Genomic DNA, 18,191 nt, shown 5'->3' on the forward strand with positions numbered 1-18,191 from the left:
AGAATCAGAAAAAAAGAACCCTAGGCATATTGATGGGAGAAAGCGGTTCATGGAAAGTGATTTGAATGTGTCTATCTGTCCTGAAATGTTGGAGTGGGGATGAGGTGTGGGTGGATCGTGGACATGGGAGTTGAGCAATCGTGCAAACATTTATTAAGCACCTATTATCTACTCATTATTGTGCTAGGTAAGAAAGATGTAAGAATCATCGCCAGAGAGACCTTGACTAATGGAAGGAATAATGTAATAGTTGCTGTGAAGACCGTATTGTGAGGAAGTGTGCATTAGAGAGCACTCTGAGCCCAGGAGGGAACCCGTGGGCAGGGCACCTACAAAGAGTGCATTAGGGACGCGGTCCTTCAGGGGGGCTGGTCTGAATGATGCAGTAGAGAACGGGGCGGGGGTATAGACAGTGAGCAAAGGGAAGAGATCCAAAGCAGCTGTATTTCAGAAGGACTTGCCGATCTAGTGGAAAGACAGACAGAGAATAGAGAGGAAAGTAGAGCTCCCTGTCCTTGAATACATGCCTTTGACTGCAAACTTGACTTGCAATTTCAGGCAAAGTCATTGATTGGTTTCTCAAGGCAGCCCAGGGATGGGTCAGCTTGTGGTGAGGCAGGACAGGAAGGAGCATCAGCTTCGGGATGCTGAGGCTCAATCCAAAACAAGGCCGTGGGATTAAGGTGAAAGCACTCAGAAGTGGAGTTCTACCTTGTATCTTTATTTTTAGAGATCAAACAAATGTTGGTGGGAAGGGGCTTCCTGTGATGAGTTTGTAGCATAACCCAGAGCCAAGCCTAGTTTCCGGGAACTGTGTGTGTTTATGATGTGCCTGGGTCTCTCTAGGGAGCCCAATTTAGGGCGTCCTGCCAGTGGACCATCTCTGACTGTGGGTGTGGAGAGATGCTCACATGCTCACAACATCCCTATGATGGAGGGTGTGGGTGGGGGGGGACAATGGGTCAGAGGGACAGACCTGCGCCCTGCTCCCACCCACCAATGGTGTATAGGTCAGAATGGAATGTTCTGGCCCCTGAATCAGCCTGAGTGCTAAGTGGCGAGGTAGAAGCCTTGTTCTGGGTGTGCCTGAGTCTCCCTGGAGAAACCAGGACTGGGTGGGCCCTCGGGGCACTGCTGTCCAGCACCGAGAGAGAAATAAGTTGCCTGCAGAAGCTTTTCCGAGAGGCTGCATTGATCGGTGTGGGGCGGGGATCCTTGGGGAGGCAGGTCTAAATGCAGGGGAGGAGAGCATCAATGAGGAGTCAGGCTGCCTGGCCTTTCTCGGGTTTCCCCGTCTGTTCCTATGGAGACAGCTCAGGCTGCTCTCCCCGTGACTCTTCCTGCAGTGGGGAGGCGTCTGCAGCGGAATGGCTTCCCCGTTCTCCCACTGGCCTGGAGGAGCTGGCACGTGGGGGCGGCACCTGTTTGCTGCCGAGACAGCCTGCACCTTTCCATGCTGTCGGGGCAGCCAGTGCTAGGGACACACCTGGGCAGGGGACACACCTGGGCACTTGCGTTGGATTGCACTTGTCAGCTGGGCTAGTTCCCAGCATGGGGCTCCTTTCTGATCTGTTATCTCCTTTATCAAACCAGGTATCAGGCAGGGGGGTGGTACTGGAAGGTAATGAGAGGTTATGTCACCTCTCGGAAATCACCAGCCACACCTCTGGGACCTTCCCCCCCACACCGCAGGCAACCTCTCATCACCCTGTGGTGAACAGTTTCTCTTGCGGCCTCACTTGCCGTTCTGCCTGCCGGGCTCCTCTGTAAACCTCTTTTGCTAGGAGTTGCGCTGTTCACATTCTCCACTACCCTTGCATCACGGTCTCTCAGAGGTGACTGGAAAGAACCCAGGCGCACAGGAAGCAGAATGAAAGGAGTGATGCTTCTCTGGCAGAGACTGCCAGGTCAACGGGATGCAGCCCCGGGTATTAGGGACTGTGTTTCTGCCGCCCCCGCCCCCCTCCCCCACCGGAGCAACTCCAGAAGGTTGCCCCCTGCTTGCATGACTGGCCTGGCCAACAGGAGAGCTTTACTGAAGAGGCTGGGCAGGGCCAAACCTGGCTGCCGTTGATCTTTCTCATTTGACCCTTTGTCTGCTTGGACCCACCCCACAGAATGGCCTTCAGTGACTTCTCAGATTCCACTGACCTCAGGCCACCGGACTTCCCGTCCCCGCCAAGCCCACTCTGTCTGGCAGAACTCCCAGCTGGGCCCAGCCCTGGCCCACCCTGTCCTGATCTCTTCCTGCTGAGAGTCCAGGGCGGTGTTTAAAGGTTCCAAAGCAAGGCAGGGTTTGCTTGTGTAGGCTGCTTGCGGTATTTCGGGTAGAGCTACCAAGTGTGAATGTGGCGACCCTGAGTGTGAATTCTGGCCCTGGCCCTTGTTCTCGGTGGCCCCGTTTCTTTACCTCATAAATGAGCACCTCCCTCTATGGCATGAACGATCACAGGCCTGTCGCTGATGGTTTTGTGTGTGATCTAATGCTGGATAAACCTGGCCATCCTGTCTCCAGAATCCCAGGGTCTCTCTTGATAATTGTCTCCGTGAGGCTAAGGAAATGGGTGGTGTTGCATCCACCTACATGCATTTTGGAGGGGCCACTGACATGAGAATCCCCATGCGGGGGTCAAGAAAATTGTTTAAATTATCCTCTGCATGACCTATGATACTTCATTCACTTGATTCTCTTGTGTGTTGAGAAGTATGCACGTAGCAGTGTAGGGGAGAGAGAGTTTGGTGGTCAGGAGCACATGCCCCCCAGAACACTACCTTGGGTGAGTAGGCCAGTAGTGGCATCTAAATCACCTGACACTGTCTGCAATGACTCCCCACCCCCCCAGATAAAAACAAGTGTGCTCATATCATAATATGTGCCTTTTAATGGTAAAACTAGAGATTTTAAACTTTAAAAGTCTTAACATTTAGTAGATGCTCAATTCACGATTGCTCCGTGACCCCTATAATTGCTAGCATTCCATTAAGAGGTCACATACTGAAATGTTGTCATCCCAGTAGAACTTAAGAATTTCAGGCAACTTGGAAGTAGGCATCCTGGAATTAGATGGACTTAGCATCAGCACAGTGAGTACAGACGTTTGTTTTCATTGTGCTGGAGAGAAACTGAGCCAAAGAGCACCTCTGGTCACATCGCTTCTTTTGATTCTGAGACCTCCAAGGGAGCCAGGCAAGCTCCCACTGAGAGCGGGCAGGGATCCGGGCTTCCCAGTCCAATGGCTGCTGCCACCCGGGGGGAGGTGGCAGGGAAACTGTGTCCTGTTGCTTCTGGCTTCCTCTCTTGGCTCAGGATCCAGTGACATGAGACTGGCACTGGGCTGGCCTGGCTGCACCTTGTGTCAGCCGTGTTCATTCAGAGGTCGACAGCAAAGCCAGCTGTTGCCTGTCTGTGCTGCCGGGGACGGGTTACAGGCTGCCGGCAGGGGTGCCTCTTGGCCCAGTCGTTCTTGCGTGGGACGTGGGGCTCCTTCCCCTGAGAAGCTGCTGAAAAGAATCACCCTCATTGACAGTCCTTTCATCACAAAAATCTATCTCGTCACCCTTTCAAAACCTGGCATCCTTCAGGGACCATGACAGGTACCACCACCTCCAGGGAGCCTGTCCTGATTGATGTTGTCGGGACTGATTAAAGCAGGTGGAGGTGAGCTGGCCACGTATTTGGAGGAAGACCTGGGAGAGGAAAAGGGCAGAGAAGTAGGAAAGAACGTGGCCACAGAATCCACCTCCCCTTGGATCTGCCTGAGGCTTGTGTTTCCTTTGTTCATGTGTGTCTTCTGCGCCAGGCTCTGGGGTTGAACAAGCAGGCTGATGAACTTTGATAAAAGATTAATTAAGAGTTGCCACCATTTGGGGCAGATTCTCTCTGCTTCCCTCTTCAAAAGATCATGCCCTTGCATTGTTTCATGTAAGAACCCCTCAGAACTCTCACACGGACCCCCCCCCCCGAAAAATTGGTGCTGGTATCTTTGTCTATACCCCACACACCATCTTCCTCTCCTTGCACCCAAAGAATGAGTGGTGAGTGGAATATCGGAATCTGTTGGTTTTAATAAAAATCAGTTCTGTGACCAAGAAAATTTGTAATGCCCAGACTGTTCGGGAAACATTGGAAGTTGAAAGGCTATTCCTTCATGCCCTCCTGTCCTGCCCTCCCCCTCCCGCCACCCCCCCCCCCCCGCCCCCGCCACGTCAGCTCCCCACTGACCTCTGCCCTGCAGTCCGCACACACACTCTTGAGAGGATAGCGTGGTAACCCCTTTTCCCAGAGGAGGGAGTCAAGCACAGGGACCATCTACAGCTGCAGAACAAGCCCATGGGGACAGGAGCTGGAACACCGACCGGCCAGTGTGACGTCTCTGGGGTCCCGACACAAAGTGCACCCTGGAAGTTGTTGTTTAAAGACAGAATCCAGGCCGCTTGCCTTGTCTCTGCTAGCCGCCCTGTAAACAAGTCCCGGATGTTCTGAGAATGCCTGCAGCATTTCCTCCTCATCGTTTTCTGCTTTCCCTTCCCTCACCCCCTCCTCTGCAAGAGATCTGTGGGATTCTGCACAGGAACAGGGGGCAGGCTCTAAGTCCCGAAGGCTGCTCTGTCTGACTCCCGGGGCCTCACACGCACCCCTCTTTGACGGAGATGCCCCGGGTGTGGGTTCCTCTACAAGGTGCTCAAGTGTGGGGCCAGGATGAGAGCCAGGATGAGAGCTGCTGACCGGGTCTCCCGGCCTTCTGAGATGCCTTATCTTCTGAGCTTCATGCTCTGCATCCACACAAAGGCCTGGCTAGTCCCACGATGGACGTTGATCTTCTCAACGAGAATCAGAAAGTACACGTGAAAGCCTTGCACATGCTCAAGTCCAGCGGTGAGGTCTGGGAGTTGGTATCGGAGTCAGAATAGGCACCAGCTCTCTCTGACTTCAGTACCCTGGACTGGCCCGGTGCCCATGGCATGGCCTGACACTGCGCTCGTGGAGCCAGATGTGAGAAGCCTCTGGCGGGAAGGAGGACCAGGTGGTCGCAGGCGGGTCAGTTCAGAGGCAGCCGGACTTGCGCAGCAACTGGTTCCTTATTTCACACACAGACTCGAACCGTGAAGGCATTGCTCTAGGGTCCTGAGGGGTGGAGGAGAGAAGGGGACAGGGATGAAGGGTGTTCGTGGCATGATAGACTAGTCTTTCTCAGAGTGGGCAACACCTCCCCAGGGGGTGCTGGAGCCTGGGGGGTGTGGGGCACCATTGGAGCCTCAGATGTATTGGGGGAGCCATGCTTTCTGTTGGGCTGAAAGCAGAACTCTCCAGGGGGATGCTGTAGTGATTTTCTCTTTTTCTGCAAGAGGGATGGTAGACCAAGTAAGTTTGGGACCTCAACCATTTTAATCCCCTCTTAGAAGAATTTTGGGAGAGTGTTGGTGAAGAAAGTGGGGTCACTGCTGCCTCAAGGTAAGGAGGCCCAAAGCTATGAGTATAAAGAAGAGACTGGGGGGGTGGGGGTAACAACAACAAAAAGACGGGCAGTGGGTGAGGATTTGTCTAACAAGCTTAGGTGATGTAGCCTGCAGACCGCAAGGGCTGAGCCAGTTTGAGTTAATCTCATAGAGATCCATCTCCCTGTCCTCAAGTGCCTGAAACACAGTCATTTACAAAGCCTCTGTCCTGGGGTCCTTCCCTGGAATCCATGGCCAGCTCAGAGGAGCCGGGGCCTGGCTTGGAAGCTGAGCCTGTTTCGGATTCGGGGTCACAGGGAAGCTCACAGTATGCCGCAGACACAGTAGCTTCGGGTCCTGAGGAGTTTCTGGAGCTGTGGAGTGAGGCCATCACCCGGATGAACCCACTGCAGTGACACAGGCATCGTGAAGGTGCTACTGCCTGCCGCCGAGTGCCCGGGTACTCTAGCTGGTCACAGGGTCAGCTGGATTGCTGGGAGGTGGGGGCTGCTTTGTAGCCATGGCCCTGGCAAGGCCTCTTGAGAAGAGTTCGTGGGAGTAGAGCCGTGAAAAACCAAGCGGGAGAGAGCTGATGGGAGCGAACAGGGAAGAAGGTAGCAGAGTGGGTGGTTGGAGCATGTGTCCAGGGCCTGGAAGGTCAGTCGGTGTGTTGGAGGAAGAGTGAAGAGGCTGCAGTCGGTTCAGGGAGTGTGACTGAAGATGCGGTTGAGAGAGAGGGTGCCACCAGGGAGCCATAGTAGAGACCCCAGCCTGCCACTTGGAGGAGCTGGGACACTCCTAAGGGTGTCTTGACACCTGGGGCAGGGGCATGCCAAGATCCCCTACCCTACGCTGAATCCTCAAAGTCCTTCTCACAGATCGGAAGGCTCTTCATTGTTGTTGTTGTTATTATTATTATTATTATTATTAATATTATTATTATTTGCACCGCTCTAATTACTTCTGTAGCTACTGTGCTACCAAGACATTGAACTCAGAGCCAAAGCGTCTGGCTCTTGGGATAGAGCTGCTGTCGGAAGGGGAAGGGGTGGGGAGGAAGCTACTGACAGCATTCTCTGGTGCCTGTGGTTTGCAGCTCCCCGCCCTCTGCCCCGTGGGTTTCGTGCACTCTCCTGCAATCTCGGGGCCATCTGTGAGGCTGGTGTGGATCAGCTCCGCCTGCCACCTTCAATTAGTTGAAGCCAAAGGAAGGAAAAAGCTTTGTTTTTAATCAGCTTAATTCCAGATTAATTGTAGATCCTTCCTATTTTTATAGAACGTTAGTTCTAGGGAGAGGAGAAGCACATGGAGACTGCAAATGTGCTTCAGACTGCATGAGCGAAGGAAAATGATATGTGACTAGAGGTAACAATTCAAAGAGCTCCGGGCTGCAGGCTCTTTTTTTTTTTTTTTTGGCTTTTTGGGTCACACCGGGAGATGCTCAGGAGTAATTCATGGCTCTGCACTCAGGAATTACTCCTGGTAGTACTCCTGGGGACCATATGGGATGCTGGGAATTGAACCTGGGTTGGCCTCTTGCAAGGCAAACGCCCTACCCGCTGTGCTATTACTCCAGTCCCCAGGCTGCAGTCTTGAAGACTCTTATCCAGATAGTTGAACCACAGTGTGAATGGGCTCAACTCTTGCCTGAAAGTCAGTCCACGGAAGAGTGGTGGAGATGCTAAATTGTATGTCATATATAGTTGGCCACAACAACACAAAATTAAAAATAGACTCCCTTGTCCAAACTTTCTCCTTTCAGCCTAAGTGACTCATTCACAAAGCTACACAGCAGGTAAGGGACCTAGTCTGGCCTTGACATCACTCTCCCAGTTCCAGCCCACATCTTTTTCAGTGACCACAAACACTTCTTATTCCCTGGTGGCAGTGAGTGCAGGGAAGTAGTTATTCCTTGCTCTTTGAAACTCTTGCCTCCAAAGAAAAGATCTTTTGCTAGGCTCTTTGGTCTTGGAGAACTCCCAGCACCTCTCCTTGGTTTAATTTGAACCTCTCTCACTTCTGGGTCTCTTTGAGAAGAGACCATGAAAGTCTAAGGCTGCAGTTGGAGGATGAGAAGGAGGAGCAATGGATGAACCGGTGTCACAAATTCCGATTTAGACCTAAGGGTTCAATTGTGGTCTTTCTAGCACTCTCTTGTCCTCCACTCATTTGCCCAATGGGACAAGGGAGTGATATTTTGATGTGCCCTTTTGAATGAAAAATTCAACATTGTGAATGATGCAACCCTTGTGAGAGCCATGAGATCCTAACCTTTAATGCTAGCCCCTACAGTTGCCCCATGACACCTTCATGACAAGCCTTCATTAGTAAGATGAAATGGGAATTGATGAGTTATTGAGTTCTGGGAACTACTGGAATGGTTCTGCCAGGAGAAGAGGAGGAGGACATGAGTTTAAAGCAGTAAAAGATAGCCATTGCTAACTTTCTACTCAAAGGATATCGGGGCAGCTATGGTGAACAATGCTGCAATAAACACTTGGGTAGGTATAGCCTTCTGTGTTAATCTTTTTTAGTTTTCTTCCATTAGATACCCAAAAGTGGGATTGCTGAATAGTAGGGGAACTCTATATTTAAATGTTCAAGGAGCCCCCCATTAGTGATTTCCAAAATGGTTGCACTAATTTGCATTTCCAACAGCAATGCAAAAGGAGTCTTTTCATTCCACATCTCCTATAACCTGTGTTCTTGCTGGTTAGAATGCAAGTGATGCTCAAAGGAAGCAACTTTAATGCCTGTTCATTGATGCCAATATACTTAAGATGTGAACATTTAAACAATGGAATACTATTTATCTATAATAAGATTAAAGCATTGCCATTTACAACAAAATAGAAGGAGCTTGAGGGAATTGTGTAAAGAAAATTTGTGGGAAGGAAAAAAAATGTCTTGAATGACCTTGATCTCTGAGTATATAAAATTGAGGAACAAGGAAGACAAAATTAGAAGCCAAACCAGTGAATGTTGATGAGAGAACTAAGATTGACTGAGAAGGGGGAAGAGGGAGATAAGATATGGTAGGAAAAAACTGGACTGAAAAAAAGGTGAAAAAAAAGGAATTGCAGGAAAGGGTGGGGAGGTTTGGAAAAAGGAAGACTCACTGGTTGGGAAACAGGAATTCCCTGCTGGGCTTTGGAGAAAGCTGAGCTGGGCATTTGGTGATGGACAACTCCCAGGCTTGTACCAATCACTTTGCCTCCTGTTCTCAGCTTTGTTCACTAGAAATCAGGTGTAATTATAAGAATCCTACTCATTTGCAAAAGTATATTGTGAGCCTCTACTTTATTTTTTATTTATTTTTATTTCTATGCATTTATTTTTAATTGAATCTCTGTACATAGAGCATTACAAAGCTGTTCATGATTGGGTTTCAGTCTTACAGTGTTCTAACACCCATCCCTCCACCAGTGTAATTTCCCAGAACCAGTGTCCCAACTTTCCAACTTTTCCTCTCACCCCTCCAAGCCACCCCCTACCCCTGCCTGCCCCTATGGCAGGAACCTCTCTCTCTCTCTCTCTCTCTCTCTCTCTCTCTCTCTCTCTCTCTCTCTCTCTCTCTCTCTCTCTCTCTTTCTCTCTCTCTCTCTCTCTCTCTCTCTCTCTCTCTCTCTCTTCCTCATTTTAGGCATTATGGTTTGCAATACAGATGCTGAAAGGTCATCATGATATTACTCTACCTACTTTCAACACTCAGTTCTTGTCCAGAGGAGTGATCGTTTCCAACTAATACTGTTATAACGGACCCTCCTCTGTCTTAACTACCCTCTACCCCACACCCTTATAATTTCCAACCATTGACCAGTCCTCCTGACCCATTTTCCCTGAGCCTCTAAATTCAATGATCCTATTACACCAGGCCTTGGAAATGAAGGTTCAAGGGGCTCAGTAAATGCCTCTTTTCTTCAGCGTACCCAGGAGAATCCTACATTTCCATCAGCTAGGACAGTGGTCCTTCAGTGGCAGGGGAAGATTAGGAACAGAGTGATGAGTTTAAGAAGGATGTTGCCCTACACAATAGAATACTACACAGTGTTAGGAAGAATGAAGTTATGAAATTCGCTTATAAGTAGATGGACATGGAGAAATGAGTGAAATGAGTCAGAGGACAGAGACAGACATAAAATGATTGCACTTTTTTTTGTGGGATATGAAAAAAGCATGAGACTAATACCCAAGGGAAATAGAAACAAGGGTCAGGAGGATTGCTCAACGGTTGGAAGCCTGTCTCAAGTACTGGGGAAGAAGGCAGAAGGGACCACTATCACAATGATAGTTGGAAATGATCACTCTGGATAAGAACTGTGTGTTGAAAGTAGATAAAGGAATTAACACGATAACCTCTCAGTGCTTCTACTGAAAGCCATCATGGGTGGGGTGGGAGGGAAATCGGGGGCATTGGTGGTGGGAAATGTACACTGGTGGAGGGATGGGTGTTGGAACATCGTATGACTGAAACCCCATCATGAACAGCTTTGTAAGTGTGCATCTAATGGTGATTCACTAAAATAAAAGTATGTTGGACTCCTTCCTGCTGAGATAGGACAACATACTTGGGCACACACACACATGAGCATATAGTTGAGAAATAAGAATCATGGCCATGGTGACACATAAACAGGAGCAGATTACCTAAATTAGGTAGGTCCTGACAGTGTGATGACAGGAGAAAACTTGAATGGGAAATTCCAGGAAGGAGATGGACTTGCTTAGACTGTGAGAGAGGAGGGGGAGGGGGATGAGGTGGCTCCCATCGCAACATTCCTTGTGCCCTAAAAAGTGGTGACTGGGTACAGTGACAGAGGCAACAGAGATGACATTAAGAAGGAGATCAAATCTCTATTTTCCAACAGAAAAAAAAATAAAACACCCAACAACTTGAGGCAAATTGGTCAAGCTCTCTGAATTATATGTACTATGGGATGGTATAATTCATCCATGTAAATTTTTACCTCTATCATACTAAAATCAAAAGGCACTACCATGAGTCCAAAATGCAATTGGAAATGCAAAAGATCCCTGGAAATTGGGTCATATTATTATGGGTGCCACAAGTGGCAGACACAACTTCTCTGAGCTTCTCCGTAGGATGGATCAGAATTTTAAGTTCCCTGGACCCCCTGACTAACTTCGATGTAGCTCTGAGGAAACTACTTGCTCTGTTGTTCCCTCTGCATTAACATGGGATGATAATGATAGAATTAGGACTTGCTTACTTGTTGTAGCTTTGAGTTCCCCAATAAATCCTAAGCTGCAGGCAGAGTTCTTGTCCACGCTCTGCATTCCTGTGTTCTCGTTCTTGGAAAGGTGTTTGGGCGCTGAGTCAGGGGTAGCTGAGTGATTGACTGCGTGAATGAAGACTTGTTGGAAATATTGTTCTTGCTGTGGGAGACTGAGATTGATGGGTCTCGGCACCCTTTGAAGCTATGTTTACTTCTGTCTCTTGCAGGACTCGGGTCAAGCTGGAAAGCTTGGAAGATGCATATATTCTGCGGGGAGACGATGATTCCCTTTCTGACAAGCACGGCTGCCCCGCGTACGTAAGTCCGGAGATCTTGAACACCAGTGGCAGCTACTCGGGCAAAGCCGCCGATGTGTGGAGCCTGGGAGTGATGCTCTACACCATGTTGGTAGGGCGGTACCCTTTCCATGACATTGAGCCCAGTTCCCTCTTCAGCAAGATCCGGCGTGGCCAGTTCAACATTCCAGAGACTCTGTCACCCAAGGCCAAGTGCCTCATCCGAAGCATCCTGCGGCGGGAGCCCTCCGAGAGGCTGACCTCCCAGGAAATTCTGGACCATCCTTGGTTTTCTACAGATTTTAGTGTGTCGAATTCAGGCTATGGTGCTAAGGAAGTGTCTGATCAGCTGGTGCCGGATGTCAATATGGAAGAGAACTTGGACCCATTCTTTAACTGAGCTCACGCCCCCATCCCCACACAGAGACTTAACAGGTACCAGGAGCGAGAGAGAGAGAGGGCAGGGAAAGGCATTCTTCCAGGAAACACACCACATCGCTTGGCTCGGTAGCAAGAAAGACACTGACACTCACACGTTTCTTTGTTCAAAGAAGAAAAACCTTCAAGGAGCTGACGTAAACATGTAGCACCGGGGCAAGAGAGGTGGGATGGGGGTCTAGCTCTGTGGACTGGTGAGCAGAGTGGAGGAGACCCCCACTGGAGTTTCTCTCCCTTGGTGTAAGCCCCGAAGATCATCCCTGTCAATTGGGCCACTTCCACCTAACCCACTTTTCATTTGGTTCAAAACTAGTCTCAGATCCTGACAGAATCGAAACTCTGCCTCAGACACACATCTTGGCATCGCACTGTTAGCATTTAACTTCTTGTCACGATTCAGGGAAGGTACAATTGGCCAAGGATTTTCTTACTTTCTTTCTTTCTTCTTCTTCTTTTTTTTTCTTTTAAACAAGCCAACCACCTATCCGATAGTTAACGGGGTACACTTAAAACAATTCGGTGCACACAGACTGACACGAAACCTGGGTGCTAAACTAAAAGAAAATTAAAAGTCCATTTTGTGTCTCTTAATCACTTTCTTCAACTCATTTCTTCTAAATAAACTATTTACTATCCTGGTCAGGAAATAGCATGGTAATGCTTTGTTCCCTGAAGGGAAAAAAAAAATATCTGTCCTTTAACAAGCTATTCTGTTTTGTGTCAATTGGTTTCTGGCAGGAAGCTATTAGAAGTCAAACTTCCAGATGCATTACTGCTATCATAGTTTAAAGAAAGGGGGAAGGGGGCCAGGGAAAGAGAAATGTAACTCCTTCATTTTTTCTCTTGAATGATGAGGCTGCATTACAGGCATTCCTGTTTGCTGAGATGACAGCAACAGCTTAAGAGAGCAGGAAGGCCTGGGAACCTGGAGCTTTTGCAACACTGATCTTTGATTGGAAACCGGTGAAGCAAAGCAGGTTGTCCCACCCGTATGAAATACAGGGCAGCTATTTCATTTTTTATACGAAGAATGATCCTTGTGACTTGGAAGGCTCTCTGGTTTGGACAGAAACCCTCAGTAGAGACAAGCAAGAAGGATAATAAGCTGAAAGCTAGGATGATATAAATAAAAGCAGCTCTCTATCCCAATACGCACCTTTGTATTTTCAAAAACTCTTCTATTTATTAAGGAAAATGTCACATTGTGATGTATTAAGCCAGTACTTCAATTACGGGTTGACTTGGGATAACATGTTACATGCTGTAGTTAACATTTATATCTATTTTTTTTTCTTGTTTGAGTATTTCTGTCCCTGAAATAACCCTTAATTTGGCTTCTCTAGATAGCTTTATTTGATTTCGAGTGGCAAATGTTTTGGGTTTTTTTTTTATTACGGCTTTTCTATTGCTGTATGATGCAGAACTCTTTTGGCATAAATATTTGTGTTCCCAGTACCTCAGTTGTTTGAATTTTACTGCCTGTATATGTTTTGTGAAATGGTCATGTTTTTGGGTAGGTAACACGTGGACTCTAGTGTGTAAATGTTACTTGAATCTGTGCTTCATTAGAGTATGTGGCATGTATGTGCAGATCTTGGATGCTTTATGCCTGCCCAGCAGGACCCCGACCCTCGTGTTCCTAGGAGGGCGGCCTCCACGTTCATAGTCACAAGACAAGGCGGCCATGGATTTGCCCTGGATTCTATTTTGATAATGGAAGATATGAAGGAGAGAGGTTTTTGACATTCTGAAGACGGTGCTGTGTCAAGAAGGACCTTTTCTTCTTCCCTCTCCCCTATTTTTTCAGTACCCCAAAGGAGAAAAGATTGGTGACATGCATGGCGGGAATCTATGGCCTCTGGTGCTTTGTCCTGTATTTGGTTTAATGTTTTTGTCCTAATCTCTTCAATCAATAAAATTGTGCGTATTTAATTAAGACGCTGTGGCAGATGATGGATTTCTTCCTCCCTGTATTTGGCACACCAATTGGGCACTCCTGTATTCTCTTTGATCTCCACACTCTCGTCCATTTCATGCTGGTCAATGTAGATACACAATCGCACTGAATTAATTGTCACCCTAACCAGTAAAGGGGAAAATCACATTCCTCTTAAAGATTGAGAAATAAGTGCAACAAGTGGGTAACTTGTCTGAGGTTAAGCAACCTGGAAACAATAGAATCAGAAATGACCCCCAGACTGTGTTGTTTCTGGCCAGATATTCTCAGTGAGAGCATAATGATAGCTCTGAAGTAACGATGCTAACCTTGGGTTCTCGGGACCTAGCACCTCACATGGATTCCCCAGACTAAGCAGCATCTATTCATAATCTGACTGAAAATGAGCAAGACACACATCCTTGAACTCTCAGAAACTTTCCACAGGAACTGATATCTTTGTTCTGAAATGCTCAGAATATCAGAACTAGATGGGTTTAAAAAAAAAAAAAGGAATCCTTCAAGTGCATTAAACAGGGTTTCCAGGTCTCTCTCTGATCATCAGGAGGAGTCCCAGAATCTGTGACACCCGAATCAGAAAGAAATAGTCTTAGGTGAAGAGATAAGAGAAACAGCATCCACAGTCTTCGCATAGAGAACCAGAGGTAAGATGTGTTTGCAGGTTGGGTAAGAGAATACTGTCAGTGTGGACGGATCCTTCAAAGCCCTTGCAAAGACAGGTCTACATGCGGTAATACGAGAGAGCTGGTTGACGCAGATTTAGAGAGCTAATTAGGCCGCCTTTTATTTTTTTATATTTTTTTAGGCCGCCTTTTAAATTCACAAAAAATCTTTTCCTCCAGAGATGTCACCTCAGTACTCCTGAAATTCCTGATCCACAACCTAGCACGTGGAAGCTGTTCTGCAGCTTTAAATTGTTGTATCATTTTTGCCAGAGGAATCACTGTATCACTGTCACTATTATCCCCTTGCTCATTGAATTGCTCGAGCAGGCACCAGTAACGTCTCCATTGTGAGACTAGTTGTTACTGTTTTTTGCATATCAAATATGCCACAGGTAGCTTGCCAGGCTCTGCCATGTGGGCGAGATACTCTCGATATCTTGCCTGGTTCTCTGAGAGAAACGGAGGAATCGAACCTGGGTTGGCCATGCACAAGGCAAACCCCCTACCTTCTGTGCTCACTCCAGCCTAATTGCTGCTAAATGTCCTTCCAACCCCAGGCTTCCAAAAGGTGCATCTGTAGAAAACAGTTTTACAAGTTTTAAGCCTACCTGTAGCGTTTTGCTAAGGCTCATACAGCCTGATCCAATTTCTTTGCTCTTTAGCTGCCTGTAATTAAGAAGAAACGGGCCTGCTGCCTAATGAATGCCTGCTCGAATAACATTCTGTCAAACCTCCGCATGTGTGCTTGCTGTGGGGAGAGAGCTGGCGCACACATTCCCATCCTCTATCTAATGAGCTTCCACCTTGGTGGGAGACCAGAATCCGCCAATTCCCCCTCCCAACCCTGAACATCTCTAAAATGCGCCAGGAAATATATTCAAGTTTATAATCTCTTTGGGAATAGCTATTTCCCTTTGCTGCTTATTCTAGACCTAGGTCAGGGCAAGAGGCCTGGGGACTTGGGACAGGGGTTATGGAGGGTAGGGGTTAGGGTGATGACTCTACCTTTCTCCTATAAACTGACGAGGTGCATCTTTTCAAGATTTTAAAAACCAAGAGTATTGTGAATATTCACTGAGACATGTCAAGGGTCTAGTTTTGTACTAGATTGGAGTGAGTGTCCCAAAGGCAGGGACAACTAGGACAAGAGCTCTTTAGAAGGCAAAGATAACTAAAGTTGAGAATTTATCAACTACCCTCAAAAATGGTGAGCAGGACCCTGAGACTTCTCCAGTCACAACAGAAGTTTCACTTCTACAGTTCTTCATGTGAGATCAAATGTAGATTTCCAGAGAGAATGAGAAAAAACTTCTGCTTCTGGGGTGAATTTGGAAACTACTGATCAGATTCATCCCTGGATTAGGAACTGACAAGGTCCAGAGAAGTGATGAGCACTACTTAAGTCACCCCCAAAGTAATAAAGGATTGAACAGGCTGAGCAAGGTATGTACAGGTTTGTAAGTCGGTGGCTCTATGTGAACTTCATGAGTTTCGCCCTTCACCTAGGTGCTCTCATTTTGATCTTGCATCCTTTTCATGGTGGTCTTCCCTGACCCAGTTCATTCTCTTTATCTAGTTCAGTCACTAATCTTTAGGAGGTATCCGATGCTGATCAGCAATAGCTGTGAATTTTAGATGTCAACACATCACATACCTAATCCAAAGTGTTTATATTCTGTATCTGTGCCTTTCATATGTTTCCATTTATAACAGTTGGATGATTGACTAGCGTGTCTTTCCAGTAGCAGAAATGGGGCCAACTAGGACAACCCTGTCAGACCTGGCATTTCTGGGCCTTGACCCTTCTGGGTTCACATTCTGTCACTGTAGAAAATCAAACTTTGAGAGAAAGTTCTGGAGTTCTAAGAGAAGAGGAGGAAATAGGGCTCACTATTTTCTTTCTCAATGTACGGCTCAGTCTTTCAAAGTATATAGCCAGACTTATAAATGAATGAAGTGAACTTCACAAAGACTGAGCTAATGGAAGGAGTCTGTCTAGCTTGTTAGCGTTCTGTTTTCATCCTGGTTGCACATCTTCAAAACTGTTCCCTGTTTCTAAAGAAAAATGCGAATGTATCTTCCTGTGGAGGCCTCAACACTGTGCCTTGGAGCATATGACCAGGTTGTCCTTTCCTCTTCACACTCACATTCTGAGAATATTTGCTGCTACTCATGAATAAGCTGGAGTGCTAGCACAGCGGGTAGGGCATTTGCCTTACATGCGGCCGACCCAGGTTCAATTCCTCTCAGAGAGCTCGTCAAGCTACCGAGCATATCCCACCTGCCCAGCAGAGCCTGACAAGCTACCTGTGGTGTATTCAATGTGCCAAAAACAGTAACAGGTCTCACAATGGAGATGTTAATGGTGCCCACTCGAGCAAATCTATGAACAATGGGATGACAGTGCTACAATGCTACCCATGAATGAGGGTCTAGAGAGAAGTGCAGAGTAGCTTTAGACTAATGAAGTTTTTACATTCCCTTGAACACAATCATGTTTCAACCAGCTTTGAACTAAACACTTTGGCCTCTGGACTCTCTATTTTTCCCCACAAAAGAAAAACTTCTTTAATCCAGCTTATTGGTGCTTTTAAAATATGGACATTTAATTTTAATTTTTAATTTTTTTCTTTCTGGGTCTCACCTGGCGATGCACAGGGGTTACTCCTGGCTCTTCACTCAGGAATTACTACTGGCGGTGCTCAGGGGACCATATGGGATGCTGGGATTCAAACTCGGGTTGGCCGCGTGTAAGGCAAACGCTCTACCCGCTGTGCTATCATTCCAGCCCCAAGTATGGGCATTTATATGTAAAGAAAGAAGGACAAGGTTAGACCTAAGATCAATGTCAGTTCTGCCACTATTTACCCTGTGATCACTCACACATCCCTGCACTGCTTGTCTCAGTTTTCTCACATATGAAACGGAAACAAAGGGTTATTGTGAGGATAACAAATTTCTTGTAAATCTTCATGCTATGTAAACTGTAAAGTAGTCTACAAATGTTTTTGCAAGGACAGATGGCCTGAGCAATACTATTGCTTTAAGGCAACGGAATTAAATTTTCTAAATTGGATTCAAGGGTAAAGGCAAAACTAGGGGTGATTTAGCAGCAGTGGTAAGAGGACTCTGAGGTTACACATCCTGAAATACAGTTGCTCCACCATTGTAGTTACATCTTCCAGATCACCCAGCAGCCCATACATCCCTTTGGCTCTACACCCAAGAGCATTATAACTCTGAAACCTTGGCTGACGTGCGAAGTAGGTAGAAATAGAGAGAGGACCCCAGATAAAGGAATTTGCATCACCAGGAAGCTTGTCCTTCTATATTGTTTCTAGTCTTTTTCTCACAAATCCTTGCCCCACATTATACTTGCATCACCTCCAAGACTCCCTGCCCTTCTTCACTGATACCGTGAAGAGTTCTCAGCACCTTATTTCTGCCAGAATGTCTAGTAGACATTGCATTTTTTCCCCTTGAAAGATGGAACATAAGACACAGCCATTGGGGCTGGAGCAGTAGCACAGCGGGTAGGGTGTTTGCCTTGCACACGGCCGACCTGGGTTCAATTCCCAGCATCGCATATGGTCCCCCGAGCACTACCAGGAGTAATTCCTGAGTGCATGAGCCAGGAGCAACCCCTGTGCATCGCCGGGTACGACCCCAAAACCGAAAATAAATAAATAAATAAATAAATAAACAATAAATAAATGACACAGTCATTTACATTGTCCTTGGAAGATAATGCCCCTAATCACTGGATTCTTTAAAATTTAGAAAAGTTTAAGGAGAAGCAACAGGGCTAGGGGCCAAGGGGACTCAGGTACATTGGTGGTATTAAAGACTGTCACTGTATCATGTTTCACTGTCATCTCATTGCTCATCGATTTGCTCGAGCAGACACCATTAATGTCTCCATTGTGAGATTTGTTACTGTTTTTGGCATATCAAATACACCACGGATCACTTGCCAGGCTCTGCTGTGCAGGTGAGATACTCTAGATAGCTTGCCGGGCTCTCCAAAAGGGACAGAGGAATTGAACCTGGGTTGGCCCAGTGAAAGGCAAATGCCCTATCCGCTGTGCTATCACTCCTGCCCATTAAGGACTTAGAGTTAACTATACAAATCACAGAGTCAACAACACTGAAATTGCTGGAC

General features: G+C 47.1%; 1 protein-coding gene across 1 annotated transcript in view; it reads left to right on the forward strand.

Annotated features, from left to right (window-relative positions):
- Nucleotides 1-13,355, forward strand: part of TRIB2 (tribbles pseudokinase 2) — a 29,553-nt gene extending 16,198 nt beyond the window's left edge. Inside the window, exon 3 of the mRNA XM_004609352.2 lies at nt 10,901-13,355. Coding sequence (XP_004609409.1) covers nt 10,901-11,369 — 469 coding nt within the window. The 3' untranslated portion in view covers nt 11,370-13,355. The remainder of the gene's footprint in view (nt 1-10,900) is intronic.
- The last annotated feature ends 4,836 nt before the right edge of the window (nt 13,356-18,191 follow it).

The sequence above is a fragment of the Sorex araneus genome, chromosome X (assembly GCF_027595985.1).
Source record: "Sorex araneus isolate mSorAra2 chromosome X, mSorAra2.pri, whole genome shotgun sequence".
Lineage (NCBI taxonomy): Eukaryota > Metazoa > Chordata > Mammalia > Eulipotyphla > Soricidae > Sorex > Sorex araneus.